We start from the raw sequence: 25,313 nt of genomic DNA, 5'->3' as shown, positions 1-25,313 counted from the left end.
AACATTTTAAAAATCGGAAATGATGGCTGGATTCACAAGATGTGTATCTTTCATTTGCTGTATTGGACTTGTGATTTCATGATATTTATATGCTAGTATTTACTTGTGGCGCTATGTTAGGCTATGCTAGTCAGCTTTTTACTGATGAGGATGCTCCCGGATCAGGGATGGTGATGAAGTAGAGGTTAATGCTAGTGAGGGAGATAAGAGTCTCCAGCTTCAGTGATTTTTGCGTACGGCCATAAGCAAACAGGAAAACGCTCATCCAGAGGCGACGCTCCTAGTGGCCGGGGACTTTAACGCAGGGAAACTTAAATCCGTTTTAACCTATTTATACCAGCACGTTAAACGTGCAACCAGAAGGAAAAAACAACTTTACTCCACACACAGAGGCACATACAAAGCTCTCCCTCGCCTTCCATTTGGCACATCTGACCATAATTCTATCATCCTGATTCTTGATTACAAGCAAAAACTAAAGCTTGAAGCACCAGTGACTCAGTAAATAAAAAGTGGTCATATGAAGCAGATGCTAAGCTACAGGCAAGTAACACTGAAACATGCATGAGAGCATCAGCTGTTCTGGAAGACTGTGTGATCACGCTCTCTGTAGCCAATGTGAGTAAGACATTTAAACAGGTCAACATTCACAAGGCCGCAGGGCCAGATGGATTAACAGGACGTGCACTTGCTGACCAACTGGCAAGTGTCTTCACTGACATTTTCAACCTCTCCCTGTCTCAGTCTGTAATACCAACATGTTTCAAGAAGACCACCATAGTCCCTGTTCCCAAGAACACTAAGGTAACCTGCCTAGATGACTACCGACCTGTAGCACTCACACCTGTAGCCATGAAGTGCTTTTGAAGGCTGGTCATGGCTCACATCAACACCATTACCCAAGAAAACCTAGACCCACTCCAATTTGCATACCGCCCCAACAGATCCACAGATGAGTCTCTATTGCACTCCACACTGCCCTTTCACACCTGGACAAAATTAACACCTATGTGAGAATGCTATTCATTGACAACAGCTCAGTGTTCAACGCCATAGTTCCCTGAAAGCTCAACACTAAGCTAAGGACCCTGGGACTAAACACCTTCCTCTGCAACTGGATCCTGGACTTCCTGACGGGCCGCCCCCAGGTGGTAAGGGTAGGTAACATTACAACAGCCACGCTGATCCTCAACACGGGGGCCCCTCAGTGGTGCGTGCTCAGTCCCCTCCGACTCCAACACCATCATTAAGTTTGCTGATGACACAACAGTGGTAGGTCTGATCACCGACAACGATGAGACAGCCTATAGGGAGGAGGTCAGAGACCTAGCCGTGTGGTGCCATGACAACAACCTCTCCCACAACGTGATCAAGACACAGGAGATGATTGTGGATGACGGGAAAAGGAGGACCGAGCACGCCCCCATTATCATCGTTGGGGCTGTAGTGGAGCAGGTTGAGAATTTTAAGTTCCTTGGTGTCCACATCACCAACAAACTATCATGGTACAAGCACACCAAGACAGTCGTAAAGAGAGCACGACAAAACCTACAATATTCCCCCTCAAAGGGCAGAAAAGATTTGGCATGGGTCCTCAGATCCTCAAAAAGTCCTACAGCTGCACCATTGAGAGCATCCTGACTGGTTGCATCACTGCCTGGTATGGCAACCGCAAGGCACTCCGACCGCAAGGCACTACAGACGGTAGTGCGTATGGCCCAGTACATCACTGGGGCCAAGCTTCCTGCCATCCAGGACCTCTATACCAGCCAGTGTCAGAGGAAGGCCCTAAAAATTGTCAAAGACTCCAGCCACCCTAGTCATAGACTGTTCTCTCTACTACCGCACGGAAAGCGGTACCGGAGCGCCAAGTCTAGTTCCAAAAGGCTTCCCAACAGCTTCTACCCCCAAGCCATATGACTCCTGAACAGCTAGTCAAACGGCTACACAGACTATTTGCATTACCCTCCCTCTTTTATGCTGCTGCTATTCTCTGTTTATTATCTATGCATAGTTACCTTAACTCTACCTACATGTACATATTACCTCAATTACCTCGACTAACCAGTGACTCTGTACATTGACTCTGTACGGGTAACCCCTGTATATAGCCTCGCTATTGTTATTTTTCTGCTGCTCTTAGGTTATTTGTTACTTTTATTTATTATTTTTTACTTATCTATTTTTAACTAAACACGTATTTTTCGTAAAACTGCATTGTTGGTTAAGGGCTTGTAAGTAAGCATTTCACGATATGTGATAAATAAAATGTTATTTATTCGATTTGGACAATCCTGCCTCCTCACTTCCTTATCAGTGTTAAGTGTGTCTTTGACCATAAACCACTTACATTATTATCTTTCACCATTAATCCTTCCTGTTTGCTTTGTGTGTGTCTGTCTTGAGTGTGTTATTAAAAGCCTGAATTGTATCTCTGTCTCCTACTGGTCATTCTACGTCCTTTAACCAGGACGCTGGGCCAGTTGTACCTAGAATTTAAACCGGCACCTCTTTCAAGACCACCACCATTTGGTGACACTTTTTTCCATGGTCCTTCGAGCCGGATACGTGCAATTGTCCTGGACTATGACCAGCAGCGACAGGATGCAGTTAGTGCCATGACCCAGACAAAGCGCACACAACAGCTAAAAGGGAAGGACTGGGAAGTCCAGCAGATCGAGACCATGGAGAGGCCCCCCATGTCCCCATACTGCCACATTGTTGCCGTCAGGGAACAGAGCTTGGAGCTACTCAGGTGTCGAAAGGAGGAATACATGGCACTATGCAGGCACAGCGGGCCCAGCTGCCCCTCCTGTCCAGCACTCACCAACTCCACAACCTCCAACACCTGGCCTGCACTTCACGTCCCAGAGAACCACAGGATTGACCAGCCGGATCCTATGTACCAGGCGGTTCAGCAGCCTTAAATGGCTTGGGTGCCACAGCCGCAGATACAACCGCCACACAGCCAGTTAAACCATCACCCTTACAACAGCATGTCCAGTGGTCACCAGTGCCCCAGGAGGTGCTCCAGTCAGTGCTCTCCCCAGCTCCTTGAAACATCAGATATCCACTCAGACCCCAGCTTCTCCAGCCAGCAATGCAGCCTCCAGTGAGCCAGCTTGCCCAGCAGCTGGCCTCCAGAGCTCCCATCGCCAGTCCTCGGGCCGGCCGACTAGTCGCCAGAGCTACTTCTTCGGGATCGGTGTCCCTTCCATAGGACGGTTGAGCTAACGTAGGCTAATGCGATTAGCATGAGGTTGTAAGTAACAAGAAAATTTCCCAGGACATATCTGATATTGGGAGAAATCTTAATCTAACTGCACTGTCCAGTTTACAGTAGCTATTACAGTGAAATAATACCATGCTATTGTTTGAGGAGAGTGCACAATTTTGAACATGAAAAGTTATTCATAAACAAATTAGGCACATTTGTCCAGTCGTGATACAACATTTTGAACAGAAATGCAATGGTTCATTGGATCAGTCTAACACTTTGCACATATACTGATGCCATCTAGTGGCCAAAATCTAAATTGCACTAGGGCTGGAATAATACATTATGGCCTTTCTCTTGCATTTCAAAGATGATGGTACAAAAAATACAAAATAATGTTTTTTTTTCTTTGTATTATCTTTTATTACATCTATTGTGTTATATTCTACTATATTCCTTTCACATTTCCATAAACTTCAACGTGTTTCCTTTCAAATGGTACCAATAATATGCATATCCTTGCTTCAGGGCCTGAGCTACAGGCAGTTAGATTTGGGTATGTCATTTTAGGCAACATTTTTAAAAAGGGGATAATCCTTAAAAGGTTTTAACCACGTCGTTCAAAGCTCTCCAGGCAACTGTTGTGACGTGACGTGACTTGCATTAATGTGCATTAATGTGATGACTGTTATTTATCGAATCAACTAACTATGTTTAATTGTTACCCGATTAAATTAATCATGTGACAATTAACTCATTAGGAATTTGGGGCACCACGGAAGAAGTTGTTTAAAGAGTTAGCATCTCCCGAATTAAACTCTAAAGATATATAAATATATGTAATATATTGATAACAGTCACTTATTAATCATTACCTCATATCAGTCTCATTCTGAATGTCGCAGACTTCTTGAATCCGCAAGAACCCCTGCCTTTTCTGATTATTCAGTACTATACAATTTAGTACATTTTTTTATTTACTAAATAACTAAATAATAACACAGAATACACATACACACTTACACGAGACAAAGGTCCCTGGTGGACTGACATGCACAGCTTCAGACTGTCAAATGTTCTGGTCTAGTCTTTATCTTCTTCACTCGTGTTGAGAGATTCAGAGTTTCTAACCATTTCAACGTGTGGTCAACGCTCCACACTTCTCTGGTCTGATAGGTGAGGTTATCTTCTCACCTCGTGTTGAGTCTTAGAGTTTCAACCATTCGTAATGTTCAGCTCACGCTGTCCGTCTGCTGGTCTGGTAGGTGAGGTTATCTTCTCACCTCGTGTTGGTTCCACGTTTCAGAGTTTCCAACCACGTTGTTCGTCTGCTGGTCTGATATGTTAATTCTTAGCGAGTTCTTTTAAGCACTCTAGTCGGAAAGGCGGTTCCATCACACTGACACAATCTTCTGACCTCATTAGGGGCGTGGCTTAGTTAATGTGCCAGGACATGAAAAACCATTATCTCATTAGACAACCAAAATCACATTCCTATCTTAACAAAAATAGTTTCCTAGTTCTTCATATTGTATTAGCATCATACTGGATTGAAACTTTACAGCTAGAATGTGTTTCCTTAATGACATCACAAAATGAAAAGCAATACGGAAGAATTATTCTTTAGATCCCCACAGACCATTCTTAACATTCCTATCTTATAAATATTGTTCCCATATTCACTTTTTGGACAAAAAGTTTTAGGGAGGCAAAATGTCTCTGTAACAAAACCATTCCAATCTTGCTACGAGAGAGCCAGAGGGAGAGTTCTCTCTCCCTTCATTTATGACAGGGTGTGATGGTGTCATAAAACTGGCCAAGACCCCCCCCCCCCCCTTCTCCTCTCCTGTAGGAGAGAAAGGGTTCTGTCAGCCATTTGCCAACCTGATCTGAAGCCTTGGATCCTCACCCAGGAGAGTCATGACACAGCCAACCTGACGACAACAGTGCAGCCAGACCAGTGACTGCCAGTGCTCAAGTCTGTCCAGAAACAGCTACCAAGGCCCAAGCCATTCCAGCAGCCAGCAGAGCTCCACTCCACACCCCAAGAGCAGCACTTGAGACAGACAAGCCGTTGCCAACAGACAAGCCTGCCCTGCGACCGACAGAGCTCCGGCAGGCCGAGACGTCAACAGAGCAGCAGCCACACCAGCAACAGCCAGCATTCCAGCCTGCTCAGCCTGCAGACGGCCAGCCAAGCCTGCAGCCACAGCAGGTGCCTGAGCTGGCTACCTAACCGACACAGCCTGTGTTTCTCCTTATTGACATGTTGTCTCCAGACTTGACCACCTTCCTGGTCCCAGTGTCCACTGCCGTCCTCGAGGACCAGTCCAGCATTGACCTGGGTCCATCTCTAGACCCAGCACCAGCTCTGGGCTGGCGCCGACCATCTGCTCAAGAAAAAAATGTCCCGCAGCTGAATGTAGTTGATGATCCCTGCTGTATAACATATGGTTGAAAAATGGCTGAAACATTTTATTTTGAAACTCATTCTCTTGAAATGTGTTTTTAAGAATGAAAGTAGTACTAACATTTTGTGGGTTGTCCTTAATACCCTACCCATGCTATTAAGTATTAGAATAATACATTTTACCAGAATGCATTACATCAAGCATTCCAGAGTTGAAGGGAACAGACTACAATCCCAAAGTTTCTAAACCCAGAGGCACAACATTGCGGGACTTCCGGGAACGCTTGTGAAACAGAACATACAGACCAGGCCAGGGTTTGGAGATTGAGAAGTCATTGAAAGAAGTGAGCTCCGGCAGGCCGAGGAAAATTTTTCCTCAGTTGTTAATTTTCTCAAAATCTAAAAGCACAACCACAACCTTGCCTTAAATACCATAACACATGATCTGTGGTTGTGTGGCCGGTTGGACGTACTGCCGAATTCTCTAAAACGACTTTGGAGGCGGCTTATAGTAGAGATATTATGAATGATGGAGGCTACTGTGTTTTTGGGGACCTTCAATGCTGCAGAAAGGTTTTGGTACCCTTCCTCAGATCTGTGCCTCGACACAATCTTGTCTTGGAGCTCTATGGGAAATTCCTTTGACCTCATGGCTTGGTTTTTACTCTGACATGCACTGTCAACTGTGGGACCGTATATAGACAGGGGTGTGCCTTTCCAAATCATGTCCAATCAATTGAATTTACCACAAGTGGACTCCAATCAAGTTGTAGAACCATCTCATGGATGATCAATGGAAAGAGGATGCACCTGAGCTCAATTTCGAGTCTCAAAGCAAAGGGTCTGAATACTTATGTAAATAAGGTATTTATTTTTTATGTTGATTTTGTTTTGCAAAGATTTCTACAAACCGGTTTTCACTTTGTCATTATGGGGTATTGTATGTATATTAAAGATTTTTTTTATATAATCCGTTTTAGAATAAGGCTGTATCGTAAAGAAAAATTGGAAAAAGTCAAGGGGTCTGAATACTTTCCAAAGGCACTTTATTTATGAGAACCATCTTCCACTTCTCACTGCAAACATGTAATGAGATGGTAGGTTGTTCCAACGATATTATAGCAAAGCCAGAACAGTATGAAGATAGGCAAAAACTGCTTCTCCAATAGAAATCCCCAATTACACTTGTAGGCAATGTCATGGCGATAGGACCATGCCGCAGGACAACCTGGCCTGATGACTCCTTGCTGTCCCCAGTCCACCTGGCTGTGCTGCTGCTCCAGTTTCAACTGTTCCGTCTGCGGCTATGGAACAGATATAACCTGTTCACCGGATGTGCTACCTGTCCCAGAGCTGCTGTTTTCAACTCTCTAGAGACAGCAGGAGCGTTAGAGATACTCTGAATGATCAGCTATGAAAAGCCAACTGACATTTACTCCTGAGGTGCTGACCTGTTGCACCCTCGACAACCACTGTGATTATTATTATTTGACCCTGCCGGGCATCTATGAACATTTGAACATCTTGGCCATGTTCTGTAATAATCTCCACCCGGCACAGCCAGAAGAGGACTGGCCACTCCTCATAGCCTGGTTCCTCTCTAGGTTTCTTCCTAGGTTTTGGCCTTTCTAGGGAGTTTTTCCTAGCCACAATGCTTTTACACCTGCATTGCTTGCTGTTTGGGGTTTTAGGCTGGGTTTCTGTACAGCACTTTGATATATCAGCTGATGTAAGAAGGGCTTTTTAAATACATTTGATTTGATTTGACATTGGCTAGCAAAACTCAGGTGTAGAAAACACGTCACCGGGTCTAACGGTCATCTTGAGTCGAGCTGTGCATGTGCAGGCCATCAAATCAAAGGCACTCCTTCGATATAATGTTGTTTTTTATGAAAACAGAAACGTGTCAGTTTGTCACTTTCATGAGGTTGGAGTAATAACATGTTCAACTACTTAATTGATGGCAATTTTAATGTACAGCAATACCGCAACAAGATCCTGAGGCCCATTGTCTGGCCATTCATCAGCCACCATCACCTCATGTTTCAGCATGACAATGCTCAGCACCATGTCGCAAGGATCTGTACACTATTCCTGGAAGCTGAAAATGTCCCAGTTCTTCCACGTCCTGCATCCTCACCAGACATGTCACCCATTGAGCACGTTTGGGATGCTCTGGATCGACATGTACGACATCGTGTTCCAGTTCCTGCCAATATCCAGCAACTTCGCACAGCCATTGAACAACATTCCACAGGCCACAATCAACTCTATGCAAAGGAGATGATGATCTGATCAACTCTATGCAAAGGAGATGATGCAAATGATGGTCACACCAGGTACTGACTGCTTTTTTGATCCACGTCCCTACCTTTTTTTTTAAAGGCATCATATCTCTATGACAGGAAGTAGAATTGAATTAACAAACCAATCCAAAGATTTTCAACTGAGACATAAAACATGAACTTCTCATTACTTTGACACATACGGTACAGTGCCTTCGGAAAATATTCAGACCCCTTGACTTTTTCCACATTTTGTTAGCTTACAGACTTATTCTAAAATGTATTAAATCGTTTTTTCCCCTTATCAATCTACACACAATACCGCATTACGAACAAAGCAAAAACAGGTTTTTAGACATTTTTGCAAATGTATTAAAAATAAAAAACTGAAATATCACATTTACCTATGTATTCAGACCCTTTACTCAGTACTTTGTTGAAGCACCTTTGGCAGCGATTACAGCCTCGAGTCTTCTTGGGTATGACGCTACAAGCTTGGCACACCTGTATTTGGGGAGTTTCTCCCATTCTTCTCTGTAGATCCTCTTAAGCTCTGTCAGGTTGGATTGGCAGCGTTGCTGCACAGCAATTTTCAGGTATCTCCAGAGATGTTCGCTCGGGTTCAAGTTCGGGCTCTGGCTGGGCTACTCAAGGACATTCAGAAACTTGTTCCAAAGCCACTCCTGCATTGTCTTGGCTGTGTGCTTGGGATCGTTGTCCTGTTGGAAGGTGAAACTTTGCCCCAGTCTGAGGACCTGAGTGCTCTGAAGCAGGTTTTCAATGAGGATCTCTCTGTACTTTGCTCCTTCATCTTTCCCTCGATCCTGAAGGTTAGTGTCTTTTCTGTAGGGAAGCTAATTATCCATCATTTACGACATTCCTGGGAGTGTGTAAACTATAATCTTTTATTACCATGTCATTTTTGTATGTTCTCTATAGTTATGTACTTGAAAATGTATCAATTGACCAATTCAGCACATTTGGGCAGACTTGATACATTTTGAACAGTAATGCAATGGTTAATTGGATCAGTCTAAAACGTTGCTGCCATCTAGTGGCTAAAATCTAAATTGCGCCTAGAGTCCTAAGTCATATAATGGTCTTTCTCTTGCATTTCAAAGATGATGGAGAGAAAAAAAATTGAAAACCCATGTTTTTGTCTTTGTATTATCTTTTACCAGATCTAATGTGTTATATTCTCCTACATTAATTTCACATTTCCACAAACTTTAAAGTGTTTCCTTTCAAATGGTATCAAGAATAGGCTACCTGGGGCGGCAGGTACCCTAGTGGTTAGAGCACTGGACTAGTAACCGAAAGGTTGCAAGATCAAATCCCTGAGCTGACAAGGTAAAAATCTATTGTTCTGCCCCTGAGCAAGGCAGTTAACCCACTGTTCCTAGGCCATCATTGAAAATATGAATTTGTTCTTAACTGACTTGCCTAGTTAAATAAAGGAAAAATTAAAAAAAGGTCCTGAGCTACAGGCAGTTAGATTTGGTTATGTCATTTTAGGTGAAAATTGAAAAAAGGGTCAGATCCTTAACATTCAATTGTCTGGCAACAGCTCTGGTGGACATTTTTGCAGTCATCATGCCAATTGCACACTCCAAAACGTGAGACATCTGTGGTATTGTGTTGTGTGACAAACCCGCTAATTTTAGAGTGGCCTGTTATTGTCCCCAGCGCAAGGTGCACCTATATAATGATCATACTGTTTAATCAGCTTCCTGACATGCCACACCTCTCCTTAACAAAGGAGAAATGACACCAGGGATGTAAACAAATGTGTGCACAAAATTTTAGAGAAATACGTTTTTTTGTGAGTATTACACCTCATGAAACATGGGACCAGCACTTTACATGTTGCTTTTATATTTTTGCTGAGCATAAATTCTGAAATTGTAAATTGAGCACAACCCTGGGGAAAGGCCAGGGTCTTAGTTGAAGATCACCTTTGTTAATGAATCTCCATTAGGAGAATCAGACCAACCTACCCACTGGGCACAGACGTCTATTCTACGTTGTTCAACGTAATTTAATTGAACTGACGTGGAAACAACGTTTATTCAATCAGTGCATATGCCCTTTCAAAACAAAGGAATGTTGATGCATGGGGGGGTGTTCATGAGAGAATAGAACAAGCCTGCCATCCAACAGTCTGCTCTGGTTCAACCCCAGATACTCATTAGCTCATTGACCTGTGCTGAAGATCTCAAATTTAATAAGTGAGATGAATTGACACAGGAAAGAGAGTGAGAGAGAGAGAAAGAAAGAGAGGAAGAGGAAGAAAGAGTGACTGAGAGAAGGAGAGAAGTTTGAGAAAGCAAGAGAGGGAAAGAGGTAGAGACAGAGAGAGAGAGAGAGAGAGAGAGTGAGAGACTAGATAGTGTGTTACAGAAATTGAGATGAAATGAGATGGATCTGTGACTGATCCTCTGTGAGATGACTTCTGCTGCTGTAGTCTCTAATAACCATTCAGTATAACATCATTACCTAGTCCTAGACCACCAGGCATCCATCTAGCCAGCACAGATAGCATCATAATATCAATATCTATCATTTATCATCATTGAGGAAGACCAATCCTAACATGCAGGCCTGTTGTAAACTTGTCCTCACTTCAACTTTGTGGCCGTGGATAGAAATAATTACTGTGCTCCTCTGCAAACCTTTTCTTCTCAACCTCTGATTTCCAGGGAAAGAAATTGGAGGTGATTAACACACGCCTCATTTTAAATTCCACCTGTCACAGGATAGGACAGATAGACAGCAGTTCATTGGCTTTAGTCAGATGATGAACACCAACAGAGAGAGGACAGTGAGTGTATATGCATTTAGATGTATATCTCTCCCTCTGTATCAGAACAGCCTTTGAACATCCAAGGCTGTGGTTTAATCAGTCTGCCTCACAGGGTGGTCCTTTTTTGAAAAACAATCTGTTGCTCCTCTATGAGTGTCCCAGCCCTACCTTCGTCCCAAATGACACCCTATTCCCTGCTCTGGTCAATGTAGTGCACTATGTAGAGAATAGGGTTTCATTTGGGATGCATCCCTTGTGTCTGAGCACTAGATAGCCCCCTGTTGGACTGAAAGGCCAATCCAGTGGTCTTGTTTCTTATAATACATAATAATATTCCATTTAGCAGATGCTTTTAACCAACGTGACTAACAGTCATGTGTGCATACATCTTATCACTCTCACATCATCTGTACTCAACCTCAAAGGAACACGCACACAAAACACCTCTCTGTCCACGTGTCCATACTAACTTTAAAGGCAGAGGCAGACCTGTAGTGAACGTAGTAGCAGATGGCCCTCATAGCCGAATGCTGTGTGATGGCCCTCATAGCCGAATGCTGTGTGATGGCCCTCATAGCCGAATGCTGTGTGATGGCCCTCATAGCCAAATGCTGTGTGATGGCCCTCATAGCCGAATGATGTGTGATGGCCCTCATAGTCGAATGATGTGTGATGGCCCTCATAGCCGAATGATGTGTGATGGCCCTCATAGCCAAATGCTGTGTGATGGCCCTCATAGCCAAATGCTGTGTGATGGCCCTCATAGCCGAATGCTGTGTGATGGCCCTCATAGCCAAATGCTGGGTGATGGCCCTCATAGCCAAATGCTGGGTGATGGCCCTCATAGCCAAATGCTGGGTGATGGCCCTCATAGCCAAATGCTGGGTGATGGCCCTCATAGCCAAATGCTGGGTGATGGCCCTCATAGCCAAATGCTGGGTGATGGCCCTCATAGCCAAATGCTGTGTGATGGCCCTCATAGCCAAATGCTGTGTGATGGCCCTCATAGCCAAATGCTGTGTGATGGCCCTCATAGCCAAATGCTGTGTGATGGCCCTCATAGCCAAATGCTGTGTGATGGCCCTCATAGCCAAATGCTGTGTGATGGCCCTCATAGCCAAATGCTGTGTGATGGCCCTCATAGCCAAATGCTGTGTGATGGCCCTCATAGCCAAATGCTGTGTGATGGCCCTCATAGCCAAATGCTGTGTGATGGCCCTCATAGCCAAATGCTGTGTGATGGCCCTCATAGCCAAATGCTGTGTGATGGCCCTCATAGCCAAATGCTGTGTGATGGCCCTCATAGCCAAATGCTGTGTGATGGCCCTCATAGCCGAATGCTGTGTGATGGCCCTCATAGCCGAATGATGTGTGATGGCCCTCATAGCCAAATGCTGTGTGACTTTTTAGTGGTAACTTCTATATGACACAAACACATGACCAGCAAAGGAAGAACACCCATTTAGAGACACACGACATCTGATTGCATAAGGAATGTGTGGGGATGTATGGTCAGTTATACACAGGGATTGACATTAAGGTGTGAAAGGCCAGGAGTATGTCATGAATGCCCGAAGATTATAGACACTTGTGAAAAAAGCTGTTTACACACAAACGTCATGACTTGTTTAAGTGAAAGACTGACAATTGGGAAGAACCAGAAAGATTAGGCTGTAGGCTGGTTGTTTTCAGTGAAAAATGTCACCTGCCTAATGGGGCAACCACAGATCAGCCTGAACTTGCCCAGTTCACCTGCCCAGGGCAATAAAGTAACCCCTAATAAGTATTTGGTGCATAACAAGTTCTCTCATTATATTCCATGCCAACCTCTCAAATCAGTTGAGTATGCTGAATACACTACTTGCTGAAAACTCTAATGTCCTTGTTAAGTTGACATAGAACAGACAGTGAGGCAGGATGTTAGTGATACCTCTTTATTTGGACTAATACAATAAATACAACTAGAGAAGCACATCGTCAATTTCCTCCTCCTTTTTACTGCAGCCAATCACAGGGTTCAAATTAGTCACCCGACTCTTCATAGACCTGATTAGAAGTCTCAGAAGTCAGGTCAGTCTGTTGCATTCTGGGATTGGACCCAAGATCTTAGAGGACCTTTAGGGGACAGCAAAGATCATGGGAGTCAAAAACAGATAGAAGTATAAAGTTGCCTCGTAACCACAGATCTACAATAGGATCAGATTACCCTCCCAACAGTCCTAACGGGAGGACAGTAAAATATCTGTTTCTGGACTAGTGGTTAGGGGTCAATTCTACCTACTCCTCAACAAGGCCCGTTCTTCAGATCAATGATTCCACATTACAAACAAAATGGAAGCTTGGACAAACTACTACTCTTTCAGTGAGACAGTCAAATCTGGTCATGTTCAGTGGGCACCAAAAATGAACGCTCATCTTCAGTTGCAAAGCATTTTGCTACGTTGTGCCCTAGTGAACACGACCATAGGTTTAGCAGGACATCATTTGTATGGCACTACCCAAATACTGGACTATTGCTCAAATTCCTTTCAAATAAGTGCCAACGAGTTTTAAAGCATTGCATGTTGACAGCAGTAATATTCAAATATTTAAAATGAGTCTTGTGTAACAATATTTCAGGAATGTTGGAAAATGTCTTCCCATTTAAGGAAAAGACAACAATGTTAATTTAGTAATCCATTGTAGTCACATAGAACATCATACATTTTTAAACAGCAGCAAATTAAATGACTTTTTTTCTGTCAAAGAACCCGACATCATAGAAACGTGAACTGTAGATATCTAATCAGTCCTCTTAAAAAGGTGTACTCACACAGGAAAGAAAACACACACAGACACATCTCAACCCAGAAGAATACTGTTGTTTTCCAAAGGTTCAGTTCTTAACTGGGAAGACATGGAGTCTAGGAAACAGCTGAATAGGTAATAAAGTCATTAACGTGATCAAATACGGCATCAGTCAAACACTTTATCCATTTCCTTGTAGCGACAGTAACACCTTTAGTTCTCAAGTTGAGGAGTCTTATGCACGTCACTGTGTGAACCTACCTTAAGTAGACCAGTGTAACAATACTACAACAGTCACCATCTCTGCAAGGCAACAAAACACATCAAAATCTACTAAAATAGGGATCAAAACTTCACTTCTGACCAAATCTGGTAAACAAACCCTGATGCAAAACAAACAGAATAAAACCTACCCAAACACAGACAACCATGTATCAATGTCAACGTCACACTTGGTAACAGGTACAGAGCTTGAACAGGTGTTAGACATGTGAAAGAGACAGGAGAAAACGTCCAGGTCGAACAGACCTATGTCTGCATCATTAGGGCACTGCTAGGGTTTGGCATAAGATAAAACATGCAAATACACACACAAACACACCGTGAGTAGATAAAAGGGTCGACCCACACAGCTTTATCATCAAGGTAACGACACACCGTTTAGCAGTATCATAACACAGCAGCTAGGTTATCTAGTCACTAGTCAGTTGGCAACACAGCCAGGCTCACATGCTAGGCTAGCTATTGGGTTGAGCCAGCGTGTTTCCAGTTGTAGCAGGATTATCAGTATGGACATGTATTCTACCGTTCCAAACATGATAAAGAGACAGGATAAAAAATAAATAAAAAAGAGAGGACCTTATTGGTAGCATAACATACAGCACGTTTTGTTCCCATGGGAACATACCCTGTGGCAACGAGACGAGCTTTAATTGGTGGGGGATTGCGTCCATTATATGTATTGATCAATGGGGTTTAGATTTGATGATAGGAGAAGTTGATGCTATTGGGAGAGAGGGCTGGGAATGTGCGGGACTAGTCTAACCCTCTCGGGCACTGATGCGTGGCTCGGCCAATGAGCTGTGGATGATGCTCCTGATAGACTCAACCCCCTCTCCTTCCAGGAAGCTGCGGTGGTCTCCCTCGATGACGTGAACCGACACCTTACCATCACACACCTGGGGAGAAACAAAACCAGTTATTATAGTAGTGTGTGTGTGTGTGTGTGTGTGCGCGCGTGTGTGCAAGTGCAATCACCTCGTTCAGTTTGTAGTCGGCCCCCAGGTTGTCTCCGTAGTCGCTGCTGGCCTTGGCGCGGAGCAGGGTGACGTTGCCATGGTATTTGGTTGCCGGGACGTAACCGTCGGCAGCCTTGAGTTTGTAGTAGAATGAGGTGGCGGCGAATCGCAGGGAGTCTTTACTGACGTTCTTATGGCTGGAGGTGATGAGGTCCACCGCCATGTTGACACGGGCTTTCAGATCAGACAGAGGGAGGAGGGTCTCCAACAACTAGACAGAGAGGGGGTGGGTGGTATAAGGAGAGAGAGTTATCATTAATAGCAGACTTGTACATTTACTCAGTGAAAACAATGTACTGAGCAAATATCAAATTGGCTTTTTACCAAATTACCCGGACGACAGACCACGTATTCACCATACGTGACAAAGTGACTAAGTGACAAACAAACAACCCGAAACAAAGGCTTTGTTGATTTAAAAAAAACTTGACTCAATTTGGCATGAGAGTCTGGTATACAAATTGATGGAAAGCGGTGTTGGATTTTATAATGGTTTCCTCCATGTAAACAAACAAGTGTGGGGTTAAAATTGTCACATTTCTTTCCACAGGGCCATGGGGTGAGACAGGGATGCAGCTTAAGCCCCGCCCTCGTAAACATATATATCAACGAATTGGCGAGGGCACTAGAACAGTCTGCAGCACCCAGCCTCACCCTACTAGAATCTGAAGTCAAATGTCTACTGTTAGCTGATGACCTGGTACTTCTGCCCCCAACCAAGGAGGGCCTACAGCAGCACCTAGATCTTCTGCACAGATTCTGTCAGACCTGGTTCCTGACAGTAAATCTCAGGAAAACATTATATTGTTCCAAAAAAGGTCCAGTTGTCAGGACCGCAAACACAAAATCCATCTAGACACCGTTGCCCTAGAGCACACAAACTATACACATACCTCGGCCTAAACATCAGCACCACAGGTAACTTCCACAAAGCTGTGAACGATCTGAGAGACAAGGCAAGAAGCGCCTTCAATGCCATCAAAAGAACATAACATTTGACAAACCAATTAGGATCTGGCTAAAAATACTTGAATCAGTTATAGAACCCATTGCCCTTTATGGTTTGGGGTCTGGTCACCAACCAAGAATAAAAAATAATGATAAAATGTGACAAACACCAAATGCAGAATTTTGCAAAAACAATGTAAAACACAAAATAATGCAGGCCGATAACCAGCTAATCAAAATCCAGAAAAGAGATGATAAATTCTACAACCACCTAAAAGGAAGTGAATCCCAAACCTTCCATAACAAAGCCATCCCCTATAGAGAGATGAACCTGGACAAGAGTCCCTTAAGCAAGCTGGTCCTGGGGCTCTGTTCACAAACACAAACAGACCCCACAGCTCCAGCACAGCAACACAATTAGACCCAACCAAATCATGAGAAAACAAAAAGATAATTACTTGATACATTATAAAGAATTAACAAAGAAACAGACCAAACTAGAATGCTATTGGGCCCTAAACAGATAATACACAGTGGCAGAATATGACTGACCAAAATTAAGAAAATCTTTGACTATGTACAGATTCAGTGATTATAGCCTTGCTATTTTGAAAGGCCGCCGTAGGCAGACCTGGCTCTCAAGAGAAGACAGGCTATGTGCACACTGCCCACAAAATGAGGTGGAAACTGAGCTGCACTTCCTAACCTCCTGCCAAATGTATGACAATATTAGAGACACATATTTCCCTCAGATTACACAAAGAATTTAAAAACAAATCCAATTTTGATGAATCTATTGGGTGAAATACCACAGTGTGCCATCACAGCAGCAAGATGTGTGACATGTTGCCACAAGAAAAGGGCAACCAGTGAAGAACAAACACCATTGAAAAATACAACCCATTTTATGTTAATTTATTTTCCCTTTTGTTCTTTAACTATTTGCACATATTGACATTTGAAATGTCTTTATTCTTTTGGAACATGTGAATGTAATGTTTACTGATAATTTTATATTATTTATTTAACTTTCATGTATTATCCATTTAACTTGATTTGGCAAGTTAAGGGCAAAATAAAGCCCTTAAATTGAATTGAGAGAAGGGGGGGGGGGTACAGCGAGAGAGAGAGAGAGCGAGAGCGAGAGCGAGAGCGAGAGCGAGAGCGAGAGCGAGAGCGAGAGCGAGAGCGAGAGCGAGAGAGAGAGAGAGAGAGAGGGGGGGGGTACACAGAGAGGGAGAGAGGGGGGTACAGTGTACCTTGCTGTACTCGATGCCAGTAAACTGCTGGATGAAGGCACACATAGCTTCAGTCTCTGCCTCTGACTCTTTACCAGGGGTCAGCTTGGATTTGTAGCTCTGAAAGGAAAATAACCTAATGTTGGTATTCTAACTCCACATAACTCTACACTGTGGTTCATGTTGGTAGTCTAACTCTACACTGTGGTTCATGTTGGTATTCTAACTCTACACTGTGGTTCATGTTGGTAGTCTAACTCTACACTGTGGTTCATGTTGGTAGTCTAACTCTACACTGTGGTTCATGTTGGTAGTCTAACTCTACACTGTGGTTCATGTTGGTAGTCTAACTCTACACTGTGGTTCATGTTGGTAGTCTAACTCTACACTGTGGTTCATGTTGGTAGTCTAACTCTACACTGTGGTTCATGTTGGTAGTCTAACTCTACACTGTGGTTCATGTTGGTAGTCTAACTCTACACTGTGGTTCATGTTGGTAGTCTAACTCTACACTGTGGTTCATGTTGGTAGTCTAACTCTACACTGTGGTTCATGTTGGTAGTCTAACTCTACACTGTGGTTCATGTTGGTAGTCTAACTCTACACTGTGGTTCATGTTGGTATTCTAACTCTACACTGTGGTTCATGTTGGTATTCTAACTCTACACTGTGGTTCATGTTGGTATTCTAACTCTACACTGTGGTTCATGTTGGTAGTCTAACTCTACACTGTGGTTCATGTTGGTATTCTAACTCTACACTGTGGTTCATGTTGGTAGTCTAACTCTACACTGTGGTTCATGTTGGTATTCTAACTCTACACTGTGGTTCATGTTGGTAGTCTAACTCTACACTGTGGTTCATGTTGGTAGTCTAACTCTACACTGTGGTTCATGTTGGTATTCTAACTCTACACTGTGGTTCATGTTGGTATTCTAACTCTACACTGTGGTTCATGTTGGTATTCTAACTCTACACTGTGGTTCATGTTGGTAGTCTAACTCTACACTGTGGTTCATGTTGGTAGTCTAACTCTACACTGTGGTTCATGTTGGTAGTCTAACTCTACACTGTGGTTCATGTTGGTAGTCTAACTCTACACTGTGGTTCATGTTGGTATTCTAACTCTACACTGTGGTTCATGTTGGTAGTCTAACTCTACACTGTGGTTCATGTTGGTAGTCTAACTCTACACTGTGGTTCATGTTGGTATTCTAACTCTACACTGTGGTTCATGTTGGTAGTCTAACTCTACACTGTGGTTCATCATGAGGTTAGGAGTGTTGCAGTAGAGTTCACTGAGGTAACTGAGTATGAATGTGCCTGAGGGCCTTTGTATACATGTACATCCTGTTAACATGTCAACTGTGGGTCAGTATGTAGACACATGTATCACCGACGTGTCTGTGTGACCATGTGTCTGCGTGTGTATCCATGTGTGTGTGTGTCTGTGTGTGTATCCGTGTGTGTGTGTGTGTGTGTGTGTGTATCCGTGTGTGTGTGTGTGTGTGTGTGTATCCGTGTGTCTGTATGTGTGTCTGTATGTGTATCCGTGTGTGTGTGTGTGTGTGCGCGTGTGTGTATCCGTGTGTGTGTGTGCATCCGTGTGTGTGAGTCTATCCATGTCTGTGTACCCACGTGTCCGTCTGTGTACCCACGTGTCCGTCTGTGTACCCACGTGTCCGTCTGTGTACCCACGTGTCCGTCTGTGTACCCACGTGTCCGTCTGTGTACCCACGTGTCCGTAAGTGCTCACCTGTGTGTAAGCGGCGACGTAGGAGTGTGATCCGTCGAAAAGGAAGAGGTACTCTACGGTCCTACCCTGTGCCTGCAGCTGAGAACACATCTCAAAGGCCACGCAGGCTCCAAAGGAGTATCCGGCGATCCGGTACGGACCCTCTGATTGCACCTTTACACAAAAAAACAGAGACAGTTATTTATAAATCACTAATTATCTATAATTTACCTAAATGCACATTACAAACAAAGTTGTGGTTAGTATATTACGTACCTGAGATATACACTCCACATAGTATGCAGCCAGAGACTGGATACTGTCCAAAGGAGCAGCTAGAGAGATGGATGGTTTGAGTCATTTAGATCAAGGTTAAATCAAAGTTTTTTTGTCCCATGCGCCGAAAACAACAGGTCTAGACATTACAGTGAAATACTTACTTTACAAACCCTTAACCAACAATACAGTTCAAGAAATAGAGTTAAGAATTTTTTTTCTTTTAGTTTATTTAGTAAATATTAACACAATAAAATAACAATAACGAGGCTATATACAGGGGGTACCAGTACCGAGTCAGTGTGCGAGGGGTACAGGTTAGTCGAGATCATATGTAAATGTAGGTGAAGTCACGATGCATAGATAATAAACAGCGAGTAGCAGCAGTGTAAAAAGAAAGGGGGGGCAATGTAAATAGTCCGGGTGGCCATTTGATTAATTGTATACAACTTTAGAGCGAGAGTGTGTGGGGTAACTGTATCAGTATGAGCGTGAGAGAGGAGGGAGTTTGTGTGACTGTGTATACAGTGGCTTGCGAAAGTATGGAAGAAATAAGACAAAAAAAACAGAACTTGAGTGTGCATAACTATTCACCCCCCCCCCCCCCAAGTCAAAACTTTGTTGAGCCATCTTTTGCAGCAATTACAGCTGCAAGTCTCTTGGGGTAAGCTTGGCACATGTAGCCAATGGGATTTTTGCCCATTCTTCACAGCAAAACTGCTCCAGCTCCTTCAAGTTGGATAAGTTCCGCTGGTGTACAGCAATCTTTAAGTCATACCACAGATTCTCAATTGGATTGAGGTCTGGGCTTTGACTAGGCCATTCCAAGACATTAAAACGTTTTCCCTTAAACCACTCGAGTGTTGCTTTAGCAGTATGCTTAGGGTCATTGTTCTGCTGGAAGGTGAACCTCCGTCCCAGTCTCAAATCTCTGGAAGACTGAAACAGGTTTCCCTCAAAAATGTCCCTGTATTTAGCGCCATCCATCATTCCTTAAATTCTGACCAGTTTCCCCGTCCCTGCCGATGAAAAACATCCCCACAGCATGATGCTGCCACCACCATGCTTCACTGTGGGGATGGTGTTCGGGGTGATGAGAGGTGTTGGGATTGCGCCAGACATGGCGTTTTCCTTGATGGCCAAAAAGCTCAATTTTAGTATCATCTGACCAGAGTACCTTCTTCAATATGTTTGGGGAGTCTTCCACATGCCTTTTGGCAAACACCAAACATGTTTGCTTATTTGTTTCTGGCCACTCTTCCGTAAAGCCCAGCGCTGTGGAGTGTACGGCTTAAAGCGGTCCTATGAACAGATACTCCAATCTCCTCTGTGGATTTTTGTAGCTACTTCAGGGTTCTCTTTGTTGCGCCTCTGATTAATGCCTCCTTGCATGGTCCGTGAGTTTTGGTGGGTGGCCCTCTCTGTCAGGTCTATTGTGGTGCCATATTCCTTCCATTTTTTAATAATGGATTTAAAAATGGTCCTCTGTGGGATGTTCAAAGTTTAAAAAAAATTATAACCCAACCATGATCTGTACTTGTCTACAACTTTGTCCCTGACCTGTCTGGAGAGCTCCTTGGTCTTCATAGTGCCACTTGTTTGGTGGTGCCCATTGCTTAGTGGTGTTGCAGACTCTGGGGAACAGATGTGTATATATACTGACTCTTCAGAACAGATGTGTATATATACTGAGATCATATGACACTTAAATAAAGTCCACCTGTGTGCAATCCAACTAATTATGTGACTTCTGAAGGTAATTGGTTGCACCAGATCTTATTTTAGGAGCTTTATAGCAAAGGGGTTGAATACATACGCACACACCACTTTTACATTTTTTGAAACAAGTAATTTTTTTCATTTCACTTCACCAAATTGGACTATTTTGTGCATGTCCATTACATGAAATCCAAATAAAAATCCATTTAAATTACAGGTTGTAATGAAAGAAAATAGGAAACACACCAAGGGAATGAATACTTTTGCAAGGCACTGTACTTGTGCGCACGTGCGTGTGTATGTCTTCATGTGTACCTTTAGTGCACTGCAGGCCGTAGCAGGGAACACTGAGCTTGGCGGTGAGCGTTCGGAAGGCAGCGATGGAGCCCTCTATAGGGTGGACCAGGAACAGCGGGCGCTCAACACTCTGCACCTCGTTGAGACGTGAGACCGTGGGGCTGTCTGGGTTGACCAGCATCAAACTGAGGTCCGACTCCAACAGAGAACGCACTCCTCCCTTCTTCACCGGAGACTGACGGGACTCTAGAGTGAGAGCGAGAAAGAGAGCGAGAGCGAGAGACATGAGCCCAAGAAACACACACACACACACACACACACACACACACACACACACCTGCTGTTCCTGCCGGTTGGCTTGACAGCTCTCTGAGCTTGTTGATGGTGAGCTGTCGGATATCCCTCATCGCCATGACAATGTCGTAGTCGCGCTCCAGTGTCTGACGCACTTCCACGCCCATCAGAGAGTCCAGACCGAGATCAGCCAATGAGGCATCAGCGTTCAGGCTGCTGACATCACGTACACCTGAGAGAGGGAGGGAGGGTGAGAAGTTACACATAAAACACACATCATGAATACATACCAAATTAGGGATGAAAAATACTGGCCACTTTCCCAAAATTCTCAGAAATCCCAGTTGGAAGATTCCCGAAATCAGATGGCAATAAGCATGACTTCTGGAATACCAGAATGGAACCTCTCTTACCCAGTATATGAGCAACAGCCTCCACCAGGTCTCTCTGTCCTGTTCCTTCGCTCTTCACCACGCTCCTCTCGGCCAGCACGAAGCTCGACATCACCGGACGCCGCTCGCACAGGAAGCGGTCCAGCACCTCCAAACAGGAAGTGATGCGCTGCGGGAGAGTCCCACCCACCACCACGTCATTACCGCCCATGGTCTCCAGGACAACGCCCACGTCACCAATGGCGCCCCACTGGACAGCCAATCCAGGCAGGCCATCGTGGAGCCGCTGCTCACACACGCGCTCCATGGCGGAGTTGGCGTAACCATAGTTACTTTGGCCGGCGTTGCCGCGGCCGCAGCTCACAGAGGAGAAGGCTACGAAGTAACTGAGGTCTGGACACATCTTTCTGGTCACACTGAGGAGACAAAATAACCATATGAGACATTCATTTTGTCTCCAAAATTTGATAATGTGGGTTTTTGAGTCTCAAATATTTGTTGCTCTAAAATATATATTATTTTTGTTTTTCAACCATTGTCTTGGATTTCACCTTAAATTCAAACCAAACGAATTTGACTCTCTTCCGAGGGAAGCGAGGCAGAGCCAAGGTTGAGGATAACACTATATTAGGCTGGAGAATGTCATCTCACTTGTCTAGGTGGAGGGTGCCGTTGTATTTGGGTTTGTTGACATCCAGGAACAGCTGAGGAGTCAGATTCTCTAGCATACCATCCTTCAACACCTGGTACACACACAGACAGGAGAGAGACAGACAGGTTAGAGAGAGAGATGTTAAGACTGGTGAAACAGGGACAGGTGAAGGAGACAGGTTAAGACAGGTGAGAACAGTGTACAGGTAGCAGGGGGTCGTTACCATGGCAAGGTGAAAGACTCCTCCCACAGGCCCCAACCTGCAGGCCTCGTTAATGAGTTGCTCTGCCCCCTCCTGGGTGCTGACGTCACTGGTGGACACCAGCACCTGCACGCCCATCCCCTGCCACTCCCGCACACGCTTGGCCTGGTAACCTAGCAACATGAACCACAACAACAATGACAAAGGTGACTGAACTGTCACTAACAAATCAGCAGCATGTAGCTAATGGGCGGCAGTTAGCCTAGTGGTTAGAGCATTGGGCCAGTAACCAAAAGGTTGCTGGATTGAATCCCGGAGCTGACAAGGTAAACATCTGTTGTTCTGCCACTGAACAAGGCAGTTAAACCACTGTTCTCTGGTGGGCCGTCATTGTAAAATAAGTTGCCTAGCACAATGGCTTGGCATTACAGAACAACACACATGGAAGAGTAGCTGTAAAAGTTATTGTCTCTCTCTTACCGTTGCGGATGCCCGATCTGGAGGTGAGCACCAGTTTGCGGGCGCCCCTCTCCGTCAGCCAATGGGCGAGCTCCAGCCCGAAGCCACCCAGTCCCCCGGTGATGATGTAAGAGTGGGAGGCGGGGCAGAAGGTACGGCAGATGGCGGGGAGGGAGAGGGGCGAGCCCACCGCCTGGGTACCATTACCCATCTCCTCAGAACGCACCTAAAGAAAGACATCAGATACAACACAGATATTTGACTAGAATTAAAAACAGTGATAAGTGTGATTAGTTGATTAGTAGAAATAACTGTGTTACAACAGCATCATAAAAGTGTAATATGTCTGTAATAAGCAAAGTTATGTTGAGAGGAAAAAGGGGAAAAGGGAAAAAAACAAGTGATGAAAAGGTTTAAAAAGCAAAGTGAGGAAATGGAAAAAGCTTTTTTTGTGAGGGAGAAGAAGCAGCTAAGGAAAGAGTAGAAATGGTTCAGTCACTGACCTGCAGCTGGACTTTGCCGATGTGTTTTCCCTGGGCCATGTATCTGAAGGCCTCCTCCACCTGGTCTCTCTCAAACACTGTAGTCCTCAGGGGCTTGACTACACCTCCCACAATGCCTTCCTTCAGCAGCTGGGACACCTCCTCCCACTCCCTGTTCCCCTCCTCAAACAGGGCGTCCAGTAGGATTCCGTGGAACGCCACGTTCTTCAGGAAGAGAGCCATTCCTGAGGGAAACAGGAACGCATGTCAGAAAGATCAGCTGCAGTGGCACAGTGAGTCGGGGACAAAATGGCTGCCATGGAGAGAGCAGTTGCAGTGCACTGACCCAGAGGGGAGTTGTTGGATAGGTCGTATTTGCCGATCTCCAGGAAGCGTCCGTGTCGGGCCAGACAGCGAAGACTGGCCTGCAGTTTCTCCTCAGCCAGGGAGTTCAACACCATGTTCACTCCTAAACACACAGACATCCAGGATACACAATACCATGTTCACTAAACACACAGACATCCAGGATACACAATACCATGTTCACTAAACACACAGACATCCAGGATACACAATACCATGTTCACTAAACACACAGACATCCAGGATACACAATACCATGTTCACTAAACACACAGACATCCAGGATACACAATACCATGTTCACTAAACACACAGACATCCAGGATACACAATACCATGTTCACTAAACACACAGACATCCAGGATACACAATACCATGTTCACTAAACACACAGACATCCAGGATACACAATACCATGTTCACTAAACACACAGACATCCAGGATACACAATACCATGTTCACTAAACACACAGACATCCAGGATACACAATACCATGTTCACTAAACACACAGACATCCAGGATACACAATACCATGTTCACTAAACACACAGACATCCAGGATACACAATACCATGTTCACTAAACACACAGACATCCAGGATACACAATACCATGTTCACTAAACACACAGACATCCAGGATACACAATACCATGTTCACTAAACACACAGACATCCAGGATACACAATACCATGTTCACTAAACACACAGACATCCAGGATACACAATACCATGTTCACTAAACACACAGACATCCAGGATACACAATACCATGTTCACTAAACACACAGACATCCAGGATACACAATACCATGTTCACTAAACACACAGACATCCAGGATACACAATACCATGTTCACTAAACACACAGACATCCAGGATACACAATACCATGTTCACTAAACACACAGACATCCAGGATACACAATACCATGTTCACTAAACACACAGACATCCAGGATACACAATACCATGTTCACTAAACACACAGACATCCAGGATACACAATACCATGTTCACTAAACACACAGACATCCAGGATACACAATACCATGTTCACTAAACACACAGACATCCAGGATACACAATACCATGTTCACTAAACACACAGACATCCAGGATACACAATACCATGTTCACTAAACACACAGACATCCAGGATACACAATACCATGTTCACTAAACACACAGACATCCAGGATACACAATACCATGTTCACTAAACACACAGACATCCAGGATACACAATACCATGTTCACTAAACACACAGACATCCAGGATACACAATACCATGTTCACTAAACACACAGACATCCAGGATACACAATACCATGTTCACTAAACACACAGACATCCAGGATACACAATACCATGTTCACTAAACACACAGACATCCAGGATACACAATACCATGTTCACTAAACACACAGACATCCAGGATACACAAT

General features: G+C 44.2%; 1 protein-coding gene across 1 annotated transcript in view; it reads right to left on the bottom strand.

The window, feature by feature from the left end:
* Positions 1 to 12,633: 12,633 nt before the first annotated feature.
* Positions 12,634 to 25,313, bottom strand: part of LOC120045991 (fatty acid synthase-like) — a 42,418-nt gene continuing 29,738 nt past the window's right edge. The window contains exons 22-34 of the mRNA XM_038990910.1: positions 23,841 to 23,963; positions 23,516 to 23,739; positions 23,034 to 23,238; positions 22,575 to 22,726; positions 22,351 to 22,442; positions 21,721 to 22,115; positions 21,351 to 21,539; positions 21,032 to 21,259; positions 18,998 to 19,056; positions 18,743 to 18,895; positions 17,008 to 17,106; positions 14,760 to 15,011; positions 12,634 to 14,680 (exon numbers count right to left, since the gene is read on the bottom strand). Of these exons, the coding sequence (XP_038846838.1) occupies positions 14,543 to 14,680; positions 14,760 to 15,011; positions 17,008 to 17,106; positions 18,743 to 18,895; positions 18,998 to 19,056; positions 21,032 to 21,259; positions 21,351 to 21,539; positions 21,721 to 22,115; positions 22,351 to 22,442; positions 22,575 to 22,726; positions 23,034 to 23,238; positions 23,516 to 23,739; positions 23,841 to 23,963 (2,309 nt within the window). The 3' untranslated portion in view covers positions 12,634 to 14,542. The remainder of the gene's footprint in view (positions 14,681 to 14,759; positions 15,012 to 17,007; positions 17,107 to 18,742; positions 18,896 to 18,997; positions 19,057 to 21,031; positions 21,260 to 21,350; positions 21,540 to 21,720; positions 22,116 to 22,350; positions 22,443 to 22,574; positions 22,727 to 23,033; positions 23,239 to 23,515; positions 23,740 to 23,840; positions 23,964 to 25,313) is intronic.

This window comes from Salvelinus namaycush, chromosome 4 (genome assembly GCF_016432855.1).
Source record: "Salvelinus namaycush isolate Seneca chromosome 4, SaNama_1.0, whole genome shotgun sequence".
NCBI classification, from domain to species: Eukaryota; Metazoa; Chordata; class Actinopteri; order Salmoniformes; family Salmonidae; genus Salvelinus; species Salvelinus namaycush.
The sequence above is the reverse complement of the archived record's forward strand: the minus strand, read 5'-3'. Positions and strand labels throughout refer to the sequence as shown.